General features: G+C 40.5%; 1 protein-coding gene across 16 annotated transcripts in view; it reads left to right on the plus strand.

Annotated features, from left to right (window-relative positions):
• limch1a (LIM and calponin homology domains 1a) overlaps nucleotides 1-18,418 on the plus strand; it is a 148,464-nt gene that overhangs the window by 47,571 nt on the left and 82,475 nt on the right. For all 16 annotated transcript variants that reach the window (XM_088623651.1, XM_088623679.1, XM_088623688.1 and 13 more), the window contains 2 exons: nucleotides 11,377-11,447; nucleotides 16,108-16,177. In XM_088623651.1, the coding sequence (XP_088479777.1) occupies nucleotides 11,377-11,447; nucleotides 16,108-16,177 (141 nt within the window). The remainder of the gene's footprint in view (nucleotides 1-11,376; nucleotides 11,448-16,107; nucleotides 16,178-18,418) is intronic.

The following is an 18,418-nucleotide window of genomic DNA, read 5'->3' on the forward strand; positions in this document are numbered from 1 at the left end:
TATAGTGTCCCCGTCACTATACTGGGGCATTAGGACCCACCTGGACCGCAGGGTGAGCGCCCCCTGCTGGCCCCACTAACACCTCTTCCAGCAGCAACCTTAGTTTTTCCCCGGAGGTCTCCCATCCAGGTACTGACCAGGCTCACACCTGCTGAGCTTCAGTGGGCTGCCAGCTGTGAGTTGCAGGTTGAGATGGCTGCTGGCTCGTGTTTATACTGGTATATACCTGGTAATCTGTAACTGCACAAATTGTATGTACTGTAATCCTTGTACTGTATGTCATGGTGGGTAAAAGTACATTCTTAAACAAGTGCAATTTCTGATGTTTGTGTAGACCTGTCTGTTTGTTATATGGTAGAGTATTTGAAATGCATTTGGTACTGTATAGGCACATGCTGGCTAATTTGTGTGAACAAATTTGTAATTCGTTTTAGTAATGAGTGTATCACATACTGTGGATATTGGCAGGTTGAGAATGTCAGAAACGGGCAGTCATGGGCATCTAGAAGCATTTCACATCATGAGTGATTTCGACCTAAGCTGGTTCTACAGCAAGCATTGGTGTTCTGTCATGGCCATGTGAAAAAGGAAGTGCAATCATTTGGGCTTTTGGACAATGGAATTAGCTGCGGAGCAAGATCATTTCCCCCGTCCCTTATGAGCAGAGGGACAGATGTTTTCAGCTCGGCCTTAAACAACTGTTCCCAACTTTATATTGTAATTCAAAGCAGGTTACGCTTTCAGATTGCACAATCGGGTGCTCTTGTTTATCTGCGCCCAACTGTTATTAATTAAAAGCTCAAATAGTAGTATACATTCAAACCACTTTTAATTCTTTCCTGCATAGTTCTGGCCACCTTCACATTCTTTGTTTTATACAGCAAAATATCTATTTCCTTGCACTGTGTGCTGACGGTCCCTTAAAGAATTAGTTTTCGTCTTCTGGCAGGCATGTGGAATACAGGCCTGCTGTAGATCGTTCTGGTGCGAGCACTGGGAGTGGTATAAATGAAGAAGGAGTGGTCTGATGTGTGTGGGCAACACAAAAGATGAGAAAGCATCTGCTTGCAAAGGGTCTGTTAATTAAAGTTTTATGTCCCCTTTTTAATGGAGCAGATGCTCTTTAAATTTGTTTTTTTATTTGTTATTGCATGAAACATTACATATATTTTAAAAATTAGGTCATTTTCCCCAGATGTCTATATTTATTCAAAACAGTTTCTTAACAAAGAGCCTGTTTCCCCCCAGCCTATATGAAATAATTTGCTCCTCCGAAAGAAGTTGTTTTGATTTGCTAGTAATAAGCCTACAAATATTGTCCTTGATGTCCAACCAAGCGAAATGCACCATGTTAAGTCTATGCCTTAACTATTTAACCTTTCAATTTTAATTTATGGAAAGGATTGCTCCATTTTGAAAGGAGCAGTGTTTGGCGTTGAGTGAGGACTCGGCAGTTATCACAGCACTGGGTTTTATTCATTCCTTTTGGAAGAGGAAAAGTTTGTTCGGTGTTTCTCAGTGACTGATGATGCAGATCCCTGCTGGGACTCCATGCAGTGTAGCTATCCCAGGTAATGGAGCTATAACCAACAAGGGGAGGATACTGATAGTCTAGTCTGCTATCTGATTGGCTGAAGGGAACAAATACCATCGCCTACAGTTCAGCAGGTGTGCATTACATTAGCACAGAGTGTCCTGTGGAGCTAAACTGGCTAGAGTGAAAGATTAGTCCGTAAATACTTCAGTAAAGTGAATTATCTAGATTAGGGATTACTTGTGTAAAGTGGATGAGTTCCTGAATGAGCAGGGCATGAGAACTTGTTCAGATTATGCAGTTGGTGGTTAGGTAAGACTGGTTGTGTTCAGTGAATGTGCGTTTAGGCCCACGCGATGTTTGAAACCCCTATGTGGTGTACGGGTTAAATGTTGTGAAGAGGAGAAGGAATTCTTTTTTTTTTTTTTTTCTGCGCGTGGGTTTTTTTAAAAAGGAAGTTTTGTCCATTCTGGAAGGAAAATGCAGATGTGCTAAAAGGGAAAATGTCATGGGATTTCGAAGTGTAAGTAATTTCGTTGTCCCACAAGATGATGACCGTTCGGTTCTGCTTTTCCACTGGAGAGTTGGCAATTTAGTTTTGCACCTTTCCTGCTAAAATAGTACTTCCCCAGAGTGAAGTTAGTGGCAGGCTGATTCCGATCAGCAGTTCTGCAGCCACCAATTTAAGAATAGTTTAGATAAGTAGATTTTTTTTTTTTTTAGATGTTGAAAAAGCCACTGACTGACACTGCAAAGCACGCTCTGTACAAGGCAATGGGTCTGAACATTTCTGCATTTGATAATCTGCCTCAAAGCATTTGGTTTTAAAACATTGTACAGTACCTTCTGAGAAGCAATTCCACATATGAGAGAATATATGTAAGTGACGGAACATTTAAAACATACAGATGGCCAGTACTGAATGTTCTTATTGTTTTCTCTGTGTGCTTGTGCTGAAAGAGAAATATGCATTCCTATTTTTCCATCTGAATTGTCTTCTTTAGAATGTGGTTGAGGGAAATTAAAGAGCAGAATAGTACTTCAGTACCTAAGAAACGCAGACTGATGGGGGGGAGGATGTATTGTTCAGCAGCCTAGAAGGAGCTCTTAAGTGTTGTTGGCACTGGTTTTGCTCTTATTCTCTAGTCAAGTCTGAAGACATTGCGCAAAGTTTTTCTGAAAAGATTTTCTTTGTACCAAATTCGCAGTGGTGAACCTATTAACGAAACTGCTTCACTCTTGACATATTAATATGTAACATCCTCATTGTCCATTTGATTCAAAATATGTGGTTTTCTCTTCCTCTCTTGCACGTTAAGCGTTTTCCTTACCGTCGCATCTGTCCAAGGCCTGGAGTCAGTTTATGGCAGAGCTGTTCCAGGCAGACTGCACTCGAGCCAAGATGCAGAGCGCCGATTTGGTTCCATCTCTGATTAGTGGTCAGTGGTACGTTCTTGTGCTCAGGGTAGGGTAGTGGTGGTGAGGGCTGTGGTATTGTCTCTGCTCCAAGCGCAGGCGCTCGGCCTTCTTGTGCTCATGTAGGCTTGATCTGGTAATGTTTTTGTAATGAGGTTTGTCTTGTTACCCTCTTTATTGGCTTCATTTCTCCCTTTCAAGTTGTTCCACAAATGCGTGTTTGTAACAAAGTCAGAATGTCCTTAATTACCTTGGTAGCTATGATATTTAAAATGATACATCAGCCATTTTTTTAGAAGGGGCAGATATGGAGCTGTTGTCTAAATGCCAGGTTTGTCAATGTGGTCTGGGAGTAATCAGTGGTTTTATTAGCCAGTTATGTTCTTTCTCTGCACCATTTGTTGATTAGAATAGAGGTTTTCACTAGTAAAGGAGCTCAAAGTGAAGTCAAATTTAAAAAATAACATAGCTTTGTTTGCATGGCCAATGAAGTAAAGTTTTGCCAGTGCAATAAGAGCTGTATTATTATTATTTATAATTATTTGGGAGACTCTCTCTGTTCCTCAGGAGGTCACAGAGGACAGACCCATTGAAAACACACATGAAATTTCTAACATCCCAATCTTCTAACACTGTTGAGGCTAAAAGATTTCTCAAGAATGCCACAACATTATCCCAATTACTTTTCTCCACTAAAGTAGTTCATTTTTTTTTCTCCAAAGTAAGGTTCTCTCCAAAAACCTAAAAAATAAAATTTGAAGGGCTTCAACACCATTTTAAGAACATTTAGCAGCAGAGTTTTTTCAAATGTGACAATTCCAGTAAGGCGACTGAATGTCACCTGTAAACAGATTCCTCTTTTACTGTATGTATTGAATTCACTTGGCGTGAATGTACAAGCAAAGATGTCTTGAAGGAGTGGTGCTTTCTTCTCCTTGGGGGCAGCTGTGAGGGTATGACTTCAGACTGCTGCTGGACAGGGGGAGAAAGCAGTGATCAGTGGTGGGTCAGGCTGACCATGGGACTGGAACAGTCCAGATACTTCATGTAACACATGGTTTTGATTGGAGGAGAGACTGGGGAAAGCCTGAGACCAGGACAGGAACTCTGGATGGGACTTAACACTACTTATAGTACTTAATTAGGATTCATTGCATTATCACCACATTCGGGGATGCTCTCTTGAAGTACAGAATCATTACTTAACTTCTTTGTCCACGCATTTGTGGAACAACTTATGAAGGAGAAATGCAGCCAACTAAAGAGGGTAACAAGACAAACCTCATTCTGTAAAGCACTTGGAGAAGCCTCCTTTAAAGGTGCTATATAAAATAGTTTATTATTATTATAAGGCCTATCTACAAGGGTTAGTTTTTTTTTAATGCAGGAGTGTAGTCTTTTATAGCATTATAGAGGAGTTTATACAGAGTAGGAAAGTAAGAGTCCAGTAGTGTCTGGCATCCTTGCAGAAGCAGTAGTTTCTGTGGATTCTTTTGCTGATGGTTGTGGTAGCACACAAGTGAATTCAATACATACAGTAAAAGAGGAATCTGTTTACAGGTGACATTCAGTCGCCATAACTGGAATTGTCACATTTGAAAAAACTCTGCTGCTAAATGTTATTAAAATGGTGTTGAAGCCCTTCAAATTTTATTTTTTAGGTTTTTGGAGAGAACCTTACTTTGGAGAAAAAAAAAATGAACTACTTTAGTGGAGAAAAGTAATTGGGATAATGTTGTGGCATTCTTGAGAAATGCCAGGTTGGAAATGGATCACCGGGATTGTGCTGAGAGGGTGAGTTTCAATTTGACGAAGCTGCAGTTTTCTTTCGACAGAGAGCGTGAACCACGGGCCTTGCCAGAGCAGCTATCTTTGGTAATTATCCCAGTAATTTGGAAAATGTCCTCTACTGAGTCATTGGGACTGGAAACTGTCAAAGAACCTGACAAACTTCTTTTGTTTGTTGAAAGCCATTTGGTTGTATGTTTTGACCAGTGGGTGGCCGAAACTCCATGTGCAGAATTTCTGAGAAGGCCGTTTTCCGAAGTCCCTCTTTATTTATTTTTTTTAAAAAAGGATTTTTTTATGGAAACTTCCAGTTCTTGCAAGGGGTTTTCAGTCCTTAGGCTGTTTCCTCTAAATCCTGCCACATCTTCCACTTTGTGTTGGGATGTGCCAATCTTTACTGTGATTAACTACACTTATGCATGCTGTTCTTATTCTACCACAAAATCACGGCGTCGTGGCTCTTCTGTATTCAGCCCGTTTTAAGCAGCTCTTTTTCATGGTTTTCAGACAAGTAGTCAAAAATAAAGCCCATGTAACTGAAGTGGTTGTGAGTCTTTTCTGCCTGTAAGTATAAAGTACATTTCAAAGGTATATCCTTCAAAAAGATAAAGATACACAATTCTATATGAAGTTCAAGTAGGGAGCTGCGTCAGCATGCGTAGTCTGTAAAGGAACAAGTAAAGTCGATGTAGAGCTTTCTTCAGATATCCACCTGGTGAAAAGAGGCGTCTCTTTTTCTTTTCGGCATGGAATAATGCTTGTACTTGTACAATTCTATATGGTGACATCAATATACAGTAATAATTCATTTTAAGTTTCAGTGCTGAGAAATAAAAAATATCGCAGAGAACTAAATTTCAATGTAGGATTTGGAATTCATTAGAATGAGAAAGTTGATCAAGGGTCTGAATACTTTTGCAAGGCACTGTATAATGTAAACTTTTATATTTCGGTCGGTGAATTCAAAACCATTTTAAGAATTTTTCAAAAGCAATTCCCTACTTCTTGTAAGAAGGTCCATGTCTTCTACCTTGGTGGTGGGAGCGTCCAGTTTTCTTTCTTGTGGTGCCATCTTTGAGTCCCTGAGTCCCAGTTGACTCTTCAGAGTTCAACTCTTCTCAGTCTGACGTTTAAAGTCTTTTCTCCGAAATGAGACCGAGTGGGGTTTAAAGTCTAGTACAGGCTACTTGAAATCTACTCAAAATCCATTTCTAATAGTAAGCCAAGTACTGTTATGTCAGGTACTGGATGCCTAATGAGCTCATCAGTCTTTGACAAAATGCTGTCTCGTCCGTTTGTTCCCCTGGGAAGTTACACTTGGAGTGTTTGGTTCTGTGCCAGTTTACCACATTAAGTAATTTGTAAAGCTGCGTCAAGTCTTCACCTGCCTTCAATGCTGACGAATTCCTTGAAATAGTTGTATTATGGGAAGAATAAACAAGGCCATTAGCCCATCTGGGAATAATACACAATAAAAAAGGACAACAGCTGTGCTTAAAATTTGCATACATTAGTGCTTATTAATTAAGACAATGTAGTGGATAAGCAACTCTGTAGGCTATTTTATAAGGGATTGAATGGTACCCTTCCTGTATGATAGAGACCTTTTCACTAGCCTAAAAAGGGGGATAAATTTATCTTAGAAATGCTAAAAATGCTGAATTTTCAAATTCAGCATGGTATGAGGATGCCTTGAGCCCATGGATGACAAATAACATTCCCGGCGGGTAGCTATCTCAGTTTTGAATAGGTCCTGTATTTTCCATGGAGTCATCAATAGTTAATGAAAGGCAGTGTTATAAAAAAAAAAAAAGAGAAGCAATTATGCCCGCTGGTGCAGACATCAGCCTTCCACTCTCTAGCATGCCTTTTAATTACCTGAGCTGATGACGCTGCGTGTCTGCATCTGTGGGCGCGCATCATGGTCTGCCCGCGGGCTGGGAGAGTTGCCGTGGAGATCGGGGTACTAGTGCCAAGTCTGGAGGGAAACCTGCCTGCGTTGTAGGTACAGTTGAGCTGGCAGATTCTATCCCCCCTACAGAGCACTCTGATTCTAGGAGTTCCAGACCACTTTAATTGATTTAACCCCCCCCTATAAAATGCATTCTTTGCGGCTTTTTTATGTAAGTGTTAACATTTGTTCCTTTTCCTGTGGGGAATATTTGTTTTCGGAGCCCTGATGTGTAGGAACACAGTGCCATCCTTTGTCCGAAGGAAAACCTGGTTTTAGCTCACTTGCCAAAAAATAATGTCTCCTGTCCATTTTGGGCAGGCAGGATCACTCCTTAATAGTTGTATGCTGGATTCTGATGTTTGAAAAGGGGCAATTTAGTGTTTGTTTCATGGACGTCTTTTAAAAAAAAAAAATTAAATACTGTAACTTTTTTTGTAACTTCCTCAAGTGCTACAGCAGAAACCTGGCCAAAGTCTGTTTCCACTTGGGCCCTATGGTTCATGATTCACAGGGTTGGCTTTGTCAGTGTCTTTGAAGATTCTGAGCACTTGTCTCAGATCCCTTTGTGGCTTAATCTCTTCAAAACTAGAAAGGTTCAGTTCCTTCTGCCTGTCAGTCCGGGTCTTTTCCTTGAGCTCTGGAGTGTGGCTGATTGCTCTTCTCTGGATGGACTCCAGAGCAGCAAATAACGTGTCATTTCTACCATTAGTGTTGTGTGCAATGAATTTAGTGTGGTTTTAAGGCGATCCATTAAAATGAATTGTTTAATTTAGAAATGTTAGTAATTGCAATATAAGTCATTTTAACTAATTATAGTATGTTAATGATGAAATACATAAAGTGCTGTATAAAGATTTTTTTTCTGATATGATATTAAACATTGAACATTGCAGGGGTCACCAGCTGTACATTTTAAACTTATCCAGTTTAATGTACTGTGTAAGCCACCCCAGTGTCTTTCTCTATCCCATTTTCTAATCTTCTCTGTTACCCTTTAGGGATCATGTTTATTAGAAACATTATTTTAGTGTCTGGCTGATCAGGGTAATGTAACTTGCTGTGCATTAGTATCACAAAAAGCGCCGGAATCAAACGCAAATGTTATGGTTTACAAAGTAAACGGGGAAAGGGCTAGAGAAATAACGATATTGGCCTCGGCTAGCTCTCATAGTTGGGTCTTTGTTCTGGACCCAGTTTAGTTCATTTGGAGTGATTCAGTAGCAAAGAAGAAGGTTTTCATTCCAGACTGCAGACCACATGTATTGCAGAAATGATAAAGCTGGATTCAGTGGCTGGCGTGTTTCAGGGGCCAGCAGATCCATTTGAACGTTCCCTGGCCGGCCGAGGCGCCGTCTTCAGTCCCAGCTGGGGGGGGTGAGGTTCACATCGCTGGGAGCACAGCTGGCAGGTCTCGGCTGTGCCAGGGGGTGGGTGCCATTCTCGTCGTGGAGGGCGAGGACCGGTGGTTCGGACAGCTGGCTGTGCAGTGGGTGACCGAGGGGCTCCTTCCCTCCTCCCCAACCCCGTCTCTCTTGCTGCCTCGTGACGTTTCAGGTGTGCCTGTGAAATAAGGCGTTGCAGGCCTTGTTAGCAGTTTTTGTTCAGGCTCAGTGGGCTGCTGGGGGAGGTAGGAGATTGTAGACAATACAGTTAGTTCACATGATCGGGCTTTTGAAAACTTGGGAGGGATACAGTTTTGAGACATTTTCTTTCCGAAGCTCTTCCGTACTGTACAATGCTGTCCTTTTGTGTGTGTGTGTGTAACACCTACACACATTATTCAGAGGGAACATACATTATGCATGCGAGTAACCGATACGGTGAGGATAGGGGGATGACGTCCTTCCTGGTTCTGTCTAACTGCAGGAAAAGACTGAGGAAGACCCAGTGAAACTCGCAGGTGAAAATAGCATCCAGCACCGGTACAGTAAATCAGCTTTTCTTATTGAGAGCATCAGTAAAGGAATGTACTGTTTTTTTTTTGGGAGATTCCCATTATATGGTAAAATACTGTGAGTACCGATTTTCTTTTCTCTTCATTTATTTCAACATGTTAGGCTCTTATTTATTTCTTTGATAAGAAAAGTGTGTTAAGATGTTTTGTGTTTTTTCTGCGGTTCTAGGCTTCACTCCATGTTTGAGACCTTTTTTTCTTAAGAGCAAGTAAATGGAGGCCCAATTAACACAGGCAGTGATATCTCTGTGGGGACTGTATCATAATAAGGACCACCTCCACTTGCCCGATGTGTTGAAAGGCAAATAGGACAACAGCAGCTGGAAGTTGAACAGGAAGCAACTTTCACAGCGTTGTAGTCTAGAAGAAGAACTGCGCTATCGCTTCACACAGTGGGTGAAATTCAGAACAGATCTAGCAGAGTGCTGTCAGTGGTAATGTTGGATTTAAAATATGCCAGTACTTGCCTTTTGTTGTGTTCGGATACATGCAGCAAAAAAGGGCACAAAGAGCATTTCCCTCAAGGTGTCAGAGTAAGAAATAACGTGGTGGTGTTTTATGGATCGGAGTGATATTTAGCAGTATGTTGTGTTAATGGGAGTAAAACACGTTCCGCTGACGGTACTCTTTCAAGCGGTGCAAATATTTCCAAAATGTTAGGGAGTTTTATCCCAAGGTTCCAGCATTTAGTGCTTCTCTGAATTTTATGGCCACACGTTTTCTACGAGTTGTAGGAAAGTTATAAGTGCTTATTTTCCCACTTGCATTAGTTTTGTGATGAGGTGGACTTCGTTTCTTTGAGTTTTGTTTGAGGCAGTGAGAATTTTGCAGTGCAGTGCAGCCCTAAAGGAGGATAGTACTGAAGGGGTTTGCTGAGGAGGCCATAGCGTTTACAGTGTGGATGTGCTGCAGCACATGGTCGCCTAGCAACCAAGGTCTAACAGCAGACGGTGACCAACCAGAAACTGCGTTCTGAGGTGTTTAGAGGGTGCCTGTGTACTGCATTTTCAGTTCTTGTTTTTGATGAAGCACAAGATTACCAATGCCTTTAAGAACTAAGTCATCTAAGCACTTGGTCAGGTTTGTTGAGTAGCCTGGCTTGGTAAACAGGGAGCGAAGACCTGGTGGAAGGCCTGTTACGTTTAGCTAAGTGAAATGGTTTAACTTAACCCTCGCAGGCAAGCCAAATCGTTGATAGTGCCTCAACTCAGCAGGATTTATAAGGCCTCAGGTCTGAGCACCAGCAGTTGTTGTTCTGCGTTTTGGAGGTATGAGCAAGCTTGTGTGATTTTTCTTTTGACTGGGTCTATTTGTAGTCATGTTCTGCCCTCTGTTTAAAGTAAATAGCCTTAATAGGAAAGTACCACTATTTCAGGACCACTTTCACTGGTACTTCTTGCACAGCAGTTTAGAAGTGTATTTTATAGGAGAAATACTCTGAGAAATATATAAGATCATTTTCTTGCCTTAATCCTAGTTTGCAGCCATCGAATTGTTTTTCTGTTGTGGAAGAGAGATTGTGATGTAGAAACGTCTTTTCAGTGTAAAAAAGGATCGGGATTGTTTCTACTAGTTCTGGGTAGCCAGGAAGATCAAAGAGGAGTATTATCACTCTGGGGTTGGGAGGACTCCATGCAGAAGAGAGAGATGTAACAGTTTCCTTATGGTAGCAGTGACTGTGAATCCATGACGGATTGTGCAAGGCAGCAAATGATCAAAACCAGATCTCTGTTACAGTGAAAATCTTCTGGAGCTAGAAAGAAAAATTGGAAAATTAGGAGGCCGAACGTTGAAGACTTTTGCGATGTTGGAATAGTCTTTAAAAGCAAAGGGGGGGTAAAGGACATCCTCATCTGTAAATATGGTTTTTATTATTAAATTACTGTAGTTTGTGAAATAGCAGGTGTGTTTCCTTTTCACCCTACATTCCAGTATTATATAGGTTAAGATTTGTGCTAGTGTTTGCACACTCAGTTTTCAACACATCTCACAGTGCTTTCATTCTCCAGTGGGTTTTTATGTTTTCAGCAAAGGTTGGCTGATTGTGACTTCTGGGACTGTCATGCTTTATTGCTGATGAACTGTAACTAAACAGGGCTGCAGCAGAACAAACCCAAAAGTTTTATAGAAGCAAATTGTCTGCTTAATGAGAAGAAAATACTTCCGTATCTGTGGAGCTGCGCTCCACCGTGCTGCTTGACAAAGACCAAAACAAATTTCTGAATGCAACCAAATATCAAGTGGAAAATCCAAGACTGGCCAAGTCAATCTCCTGTTTTAAATCCAATTGAGCATGCATTTTCCATACTGAAGAAAATTGAAGTCAGAACCTCTCAGGAATACACAAAAACTCAGTGACAACAGTAATGCAACTCAGATTTTTGATTAACTTAGTGAGTCGCAGACGTCATGAAGTTATTACAGTGCCTTAAAGGGATATGCAAAGCATGTGTCCCAGTCCTTTCAGTCACTTGGCAACTGCTTGATTGAGCACACAGTATGATTTTGTTCTCATTGGTTGGAAGGGATTCACCCAAAACAAAGCGTATATTGTCCGTATGCATTCATTCACATTAATCTCATGATCGTAAATATAAATTACTCATCTGTGAAGCAAAAATAACTTTGGCCTTTGCTGTCCCGTTACTGTTTGTCGATATCTGACGTGTGAATCCTCTCGGAGGCTTCTGCAAGGACAGTGCCTGATGTGTCGTTGTGTTCCAATTGCAGGCCGTCACAGGCAGACGCTTCGGCGACAAGGACTTTCGATCTGGCCTGGAAAACGGAATCCTGCTGTGCGAGTGAGTACCCAGAGCCTTCGCTTTCTCAGTACCCTTTCTTTTTAACACCTTAAAAAAGACGAGACTGAAAATCCTAATGTATTGGTAATTCATACATGGCTACACCCCTGTGGAGGTATTGCCTGTCCAAAAAGACAGATAGAACACAATCTACAGTGTCACTTTTGCTTGCATAAAATTTCCTAAATGACGACAAACTATGACTTAAAATTACCATGGTATATATTTTTTACCATTTTGTTTTACTGTTACTACATACTGTATTATTTATCTTCTGGTATTCATATAAATGGATAGATTACTGTACATTATAGATTGTAGATTTGCTATACTGCAAAGACTTCCTCCTCAAGTTGATTGACCTGACATTGCAATTTAAAATAATTCAGGTCTGAGTGAGGAAAAGGGTGAATTTACTTATGCCCTAAGCCTATAAGGGCATTGCAAATATGTTTGACCTAAATAGACCATCTTAATAGACCAGAGAATATGCTTTCAGGTCTGTTTCAGGGCAAAACAGTATTTCTAACACCTGTACTAGTTACTTATTGTTTATATAGCAAACAAGAAGTAACGGATCTTATGAAGTGGGAAAACCTGTTGAGCTCCTTATTTTTTCACCTAGGCAAACAGTGTTTGGGTCTTTCCGTCTTTGTGATTCAGGTTAAAAGAAGAATTTAAAAAGGAGTAAAATTCATTTTAAGCACCTTTTTCAAAAGTAAATCTGACATAACTAAAATCAGGGAAAGAGTAGTGACATGGAACACCATAGGAAACCATACAGTAGTTGGAACAACAGCATACAAGCCAGGCTGCTGCAAGTCCTGGGCAGATTGTACTGCTTTCTGCTGAGTTGTCTGTGCCAGTCCCATACATGCAAAGCTGTGGGGTTTTGTATAAAGTTCCAGGAGTGTCATTGGGCTTTGTATTTATCATAAAGGAGGTGATGGCAAGTTTAGGATCCCATTGTAGTTGTAGTCATTATCTTTGTTGGACAAGGGTTGCATTGAAATGCCACAGAAAAGGTCACGTCCCTGTTTTGCGATAATTGTACTTCAGAAAATATGTTCTCCAGGCGTATCAGTTTCTGATGCTTGTGGTAATTCTATTTGCAAGGCTGATCTCTAGTCATTTCCTAAGTTGTGGTATTCATTCACTTCACAAAAAGCTGTCTCTCTCACTGTGAGGAACAATTTTTGGCTGTGTAGTGAAGACAGAGGTCTTCCATCTGTATGATATTAATACAAACTTTAAGTAGAAAAGCATTTTTTAATTTAGCAGCCAAAAAAAATTGACTCTTTAACTGCCTTTCCTATTAATGCCCTGGAAGGTTCATCGTTTCAGACCTGGTACAAAACCAAGTGGTGCCTGAGGCATCTGTGACTGATGCCACCTGAAATTGTGTCCTCTTACACTTCTTGTCCCATTACTACAAAGTTTCCTCAGACAGACAGGACCCTCTCAGACAGACAGACTTATCCCCTCTCGAGATAAGTTGGTGATGACAGGATCATTCAAGAGAACGATGGAATATACCATTTCTTATTGAAGCCAAGAGAGAGGCTGGGCTTATTGTGTTAATACGCTACTATAAGTGTCTTTTCCTAATAAGTGCATTGAGCACATGAATGTATTTTGATAGAATACTATAAGCTTCACTCCTTCTTACTGCTCTTGTACCAATTAGAAACTCCTCCTTTTTTCTGAGCAGGCTTAGGTTAGATAACTCCAAGAATTAGTTTTCTGTGCAGTTCTAAGAGTACAGTGGAATTTGTCAATGTTTGTCTGTTACAACATGTAAGAAAAACATCCACGTTTTATGCAGGCATCCAAGTGTACCTCTCGTCTAATACCGTCTAATTTCCAATCCTATATCTGACATTGTTGGGCCTGAACTCAGCAGAATCTGGTATGATGAGGCGGGGCTGGAACTGATGATCAGAGAAATTTTCTTTTTTTTTTTCACCCAATGTGTTTGGAAATTGTGCAGAACAGGATGTGGCACCTAGCCATGTGGTAGACAGACCCACTGAAAGGCTTTAATGAAAGCCTCGGATCAAAAGACATCTAGCAACCAGATTCTCAAAGATGTACAATATGGACTCTCTCAATTCTTACAGTTAGTAGTTGAGAGAGGACCTGGTGATTTGTCATTCATACCTACCAGATGCGCTTTGACTGTTATGCCACTCCTCAAAGGTTTTCTTGATTGTTTTATTTGAAATACATTTTAATGAGGAAAGCATCTTTAGGATCGGTTTTAAAAATGTGCCTGGTGTACAGCTAACCGAATGGATGCTCATTGTACCTGAGTTGAAAGCTCACATCAATCTGGGTGTTTCAGCATTTTTCCTCCGATCGAAGTACCAAGCAGCCTCTTTTGTCTGTTCTGTTAGGTGTGCTAGGCTGATTCAAAGTTCCTGGTATGTTACCATAAGCTCCTGCTAGTGCCTGTAGTACCTGCTGGTACCTTGCATTGCTTTCAAAATAAAGCTGGGCTTCAAATCGTTGAACAATAGTTGATTTTGATTCTGACAGCTCTAACAAAACTGGGACATTACCTAATTGTTCCAAACCGACCTCCTGCTGCTGAGCATATTTAGGGCAGACAAGCAGATAAAGGCAACAATCGTAGTGAAGCCACGTCAGGAAACACATGTAGCTGTTTGTTTAATCATTTTCCATATTGACACAGCACAATGAAGCAATGAAGGCCAAATGTTTGGATATTTAGTAAAGCGTGGAAAATGTAAATCCTAGCAAACAGAATATGAAATTTTCTAGTTGCACTAGTCATACACACTGGTCAGTGTATCTTGAGGTCACTACAAGCTGCTCTGAGAAGCTGAAACCAGGAAATATTCAGGCCCTTCTGCCAAAAACGGGGAATTCTCTTTTCCCTGTTTTTGGAACAGGTAAAGGTTTTTTCCATGCTAAAAGGAAAAGAAGAAGTTACACCCCTGAAGAAGGCTACACAGCCAAAATGTCTCTTTTCTTTCCAACATGGAATAAACCTTTATCTGTTCCTTTGCAAATTAAGAGGAGATGAATTTAGGAGGGTTAAGTAATACTTAACCTCCACCGCTGGAACAGGTGTTAGTGGGGCCAGCAGGGGGCGCTCACCCTGCGGTCCATGTGGGTCCTAATGCCCCAGTATACTGACGGGGACACTATACTGTAAACAGGTGCCGTCCTTCGGATGAGACGTAAAACCGAGGTCCTGACTCTCTGTGGTCATTAAAAATCCCAGGGCGCTTCTCGAAAAGAGTAGGGGTGTAACCCCGGTGTCCTGGCCAAATTTCCCCCCTGGCCTTTACCCCATCATGGCCTCCTAATAATCCCCCTCTATGAATTGGCTACATTACTCTGCTCTCCTCCCCACTGATAGCTGATGTGTGGTGAGCGTTCTGGCGCACTATGGCTGCCGTCGCATCATCCAGGTGGATGCTGCACATTGGTGGTGGTGGAAGGGAGTCCCCATTACCTGTAAAGCGCTTTGAGTGGAGTGTCCAGAAAAGCGCTATATAAGTGTAAGCAATTATTATTATTATTATTAATACAGTATGTAAAGGTTTGTGTTGTGACTTCCATTCAGCATTCATGTGTTGCCACTGATGTGTTGAAATAATATATAGTTACTATATTTGTGCACACTGCCTCTGTGCAGCCCTGGGACCTCCCATTTCCCCCAGCTGTCCCTAGTTTTATTTGACGCTATTTAAATAGATAATGAAACAAATCGCACTGGATAGGCTTTGAAAACGTGAGAAAGCGATTCCAGCAGCATGCACAGCCCCAGGAAGTGACATACAGTAGTCTTCCTCTCAGGAAGCCTTTTGTGTCCAGGTCACCTGATCACATTGTTGAGGTCTGAAAGGGATGTTGACCGTAAATTGCCTTGTAAAAAAAAATATATACAAAAACAAAACCGAAAGTGTCCCATTATCAAATACATTCGGCGAAAAGTAGAAAAATGTTGGGAAATTGAGATTTGAGAACTTTCTGGCATATGAAGGATACATTTAGAAAAAATATTTTAACAGCATGCATGTTTTTCAGAAATGATTAGTTCCTTTTTCCTTCCCACAGACGTTTGTTTATACAGTATTTAATAAAATTGATAAATGTACATATCCATGAATCTTTTTAATCAAATCTGGCTTTTATTCAATGTTGGAAATGTTTGACTTGCCCAAGTTGTATCATGAGGAGGAGCTACTGTAGGTGTGTTTTATACACCTCAACCAAAAACCAGGGTTGTCTTCCTGCCATTGTACCAGGGTAAGCCAGACTTTGTACTGTGAGTCTTTGTCATACGGTAGTAACAGTGTTTAACAATAAATGGTGCAGTAGCAGAACAACATTTAGAGTGAAGAATTTCAAATTAAAGACATTTGAAAGAAACTATATCAGTATTTTCCAATAAAAGGACTTTTTTTTAAATGAAAATTAGCTTGCAGAAGCTTAGTTTTAGGTCTCTTCCAAAGGCCAGAGAATAAGGAGGTTTAGTGACTTTGTCAGTACAGCAGGATTATCATGGTGGTGGAGGAACCAAGCACTGAACTGAGATCCTCCTGCTAATACAGTACATCCTTTACCGTGACTGGAGACCAGTGCTTTGGATTTGAGGCTGAAATTAAAGAGTCTTATTTCCCTGCAGGTTGCTTAGCTCTATAAAGCCAGGCCTTGTGAAGAAGATTAATCGACTGCCCACCCCCATAGCTGGACTGGTGAGTATCAATTAAACTAATTTTCTTGTATTTGAAAGCAGGGAAACCTGAAACCTAGGCAGCTTTGTCATTCTTCTTTAAGCATCATGTCCTCATGTTTTCACGCCCTTCATAAACTGCAACGAAAAGTAAATTTAGCTTGAAAATCCAGGTGTGTATTCAGTCCTATCAGAAAGTTATTTATGTCTGAATGCATGATGTGCAAATTGACTTGTTCATGAGTGGTTAGGATTATGTGAGCAGTGATAAATGAGGCTTACGTTTCAATGAGGCGCTTTGTGTAGTTCTTAAGTATCTTCTGAGAGAGATTCAGTCACTTCTGATGCCAGAATCTCTCCAGCTCCTCCAGGTGACCTAGACTACACTGGTAGTACTTGAGATATTCTGTTTAGACTGTTAACCAATCAAATCTTGTGAGGACACTTCCAGAAACTCCATTCTCAGCCACGTAATGTAATCCCATTTGATTTTAGGTTCAGTTACTATTTGGCTAGCTGTTGTCTTAAAATGTCACCCAGATTCATAAGGTCAGCTTTGAACGGTTGTCTTGGAGACATTGTATTCTAATGTCATTTTTTAAAAACTTTTCACTATTCTTGCCTGTGGGTGTGAGTTAACATTTCAAAACACTGTTCTGACAACACATATGGGATAAGCATTCTTATGCCTTCTTCCTGGTAGAGTAACAACCATCCCATTAACCTTAAGATTCGTAATGGCCTTAATGGGAAGAATTAAGTGCTAAAAGATTTAAATATTGTACTTCACAACTTCTGACAGCTCTTTAACTTTACCCATGATGGTGGTACTGAGTATTTTGCAATCATGTCCAGCTTCCTGTGGCGAATCGGTAAATTGTCAGTCAATGCGAGATCCAAAAGCTTCTATAAATTTCCTGAGATTTTGTGAATGTAGCAGATGTAAAAATACAACACCAGAATATTGCATGTCTACACAATACGAAGAAATTGAAAATCGTGCATTTTTGAAATTGTTTTGGTTATGGTATTAATATATTAAGTGCTTCTTATCGTGCATTTTAATTAATACAGGTGAAAAATAGGCACTTGCTTTTTCTTTGATACATCAGCTTTTAGTTCTCCTGTATGCGGTTTACTTGACACAGGAGCAGTATTGATGTAAGGTTACCTAAATGGCGATGTCGTGTGGAACTAAATGGAACATTTGAATTCTTCATCCATGTGTGTCCTTGTGCAATGGCAAAAATTCACTTGTACTTTGGTGCGGTTTCTGGGGGCTATCTCAGGGTTCTGTGGCCACCTGCGTCATTTATAGAATTATATACATCTGATTACATTTTCTGCCAATCAAAATACAACAGAGGTACAGGATGGAAAAAGCTCCATCAGTTACAGCAAGGACTGTGGTAGTTAGTGGTGACAGACCCAGAATTAATGCTCTCCTTCAGCATCATGCTCAGAGTATCAGCATTGATTATTACCTAGTGATCCTTTTCCAATTGGGTTTCAAACTGGTGAAAACTTATTGGAAACCAGCTTCAGCGCTCTAAGACCTGTGCTTGTGCTTCAATCAATATAGAAACATTTTCAACAGAGTGTGCAGCGGGCATCGGTAAACTGCAGTTAACCTCACTGATCCAACAAGGGGAGCATGCTAAGGTTTTTATTTAATGTTTGCTTTTGGTCTGTAAGTTGTCTCCCTGGAGAAAATGGACTCAAATGATTCAAATATCTGCTAATTTGAATGATTTACTGATTTACATTATAACCATGGACTATCCTAAGAGCCATCGCAGAGGATTGTGAAGCATGGTCTCCCCCTGTCTCTAAAGGGTCGTATTGCAGCAATAAGAATGCATATACTCTCTAGGCTCAAGTACTTATTTTTTTGTCATTCCCTCTTTTCCCAAAATAAAATGGTTTATAGCACTGGATAAGCAAAATCCTATTGGAGTCCTAAAAAGCCCAGAGTCTGGCTTGCAACCCTTAGGAAGAGGATATTAAATAGTGGGCTATCTGAACCACATTTCACTGTGTTCATATTGATGGAAAGAAGAAGATAGAGTAGCCATTTGTATCAAAGGAGAACACCTTCTTGGCTCGACATTGGAATTCATTTACCCTACATGATTTTACCTATGTAGAAACAATTGCTGTATTTCTGTTATCCTAAAAGCCTGGTGGAAAGTGAACTAAAGCCTGCAATATGGTCTAAATCTGAGTGCACATTCCCATATTAGACATTATTTGTACAGTATAA

Source organism: Lepisosteus platostomus, chromosome 1 (genome assembly GCF_059453375.1).
Source record: "Lepisosteus platostomus isolate fLepPlt1 chromosome 1, fLepPlt1.hap1, whole genome shotgun sequence".
NCBI lineage: Eukaryota > Metazoa > Chordata > Actinopteri > Semionotiformes > Lepisosteidae > Lepisosteus > Lepisosteus platostomus.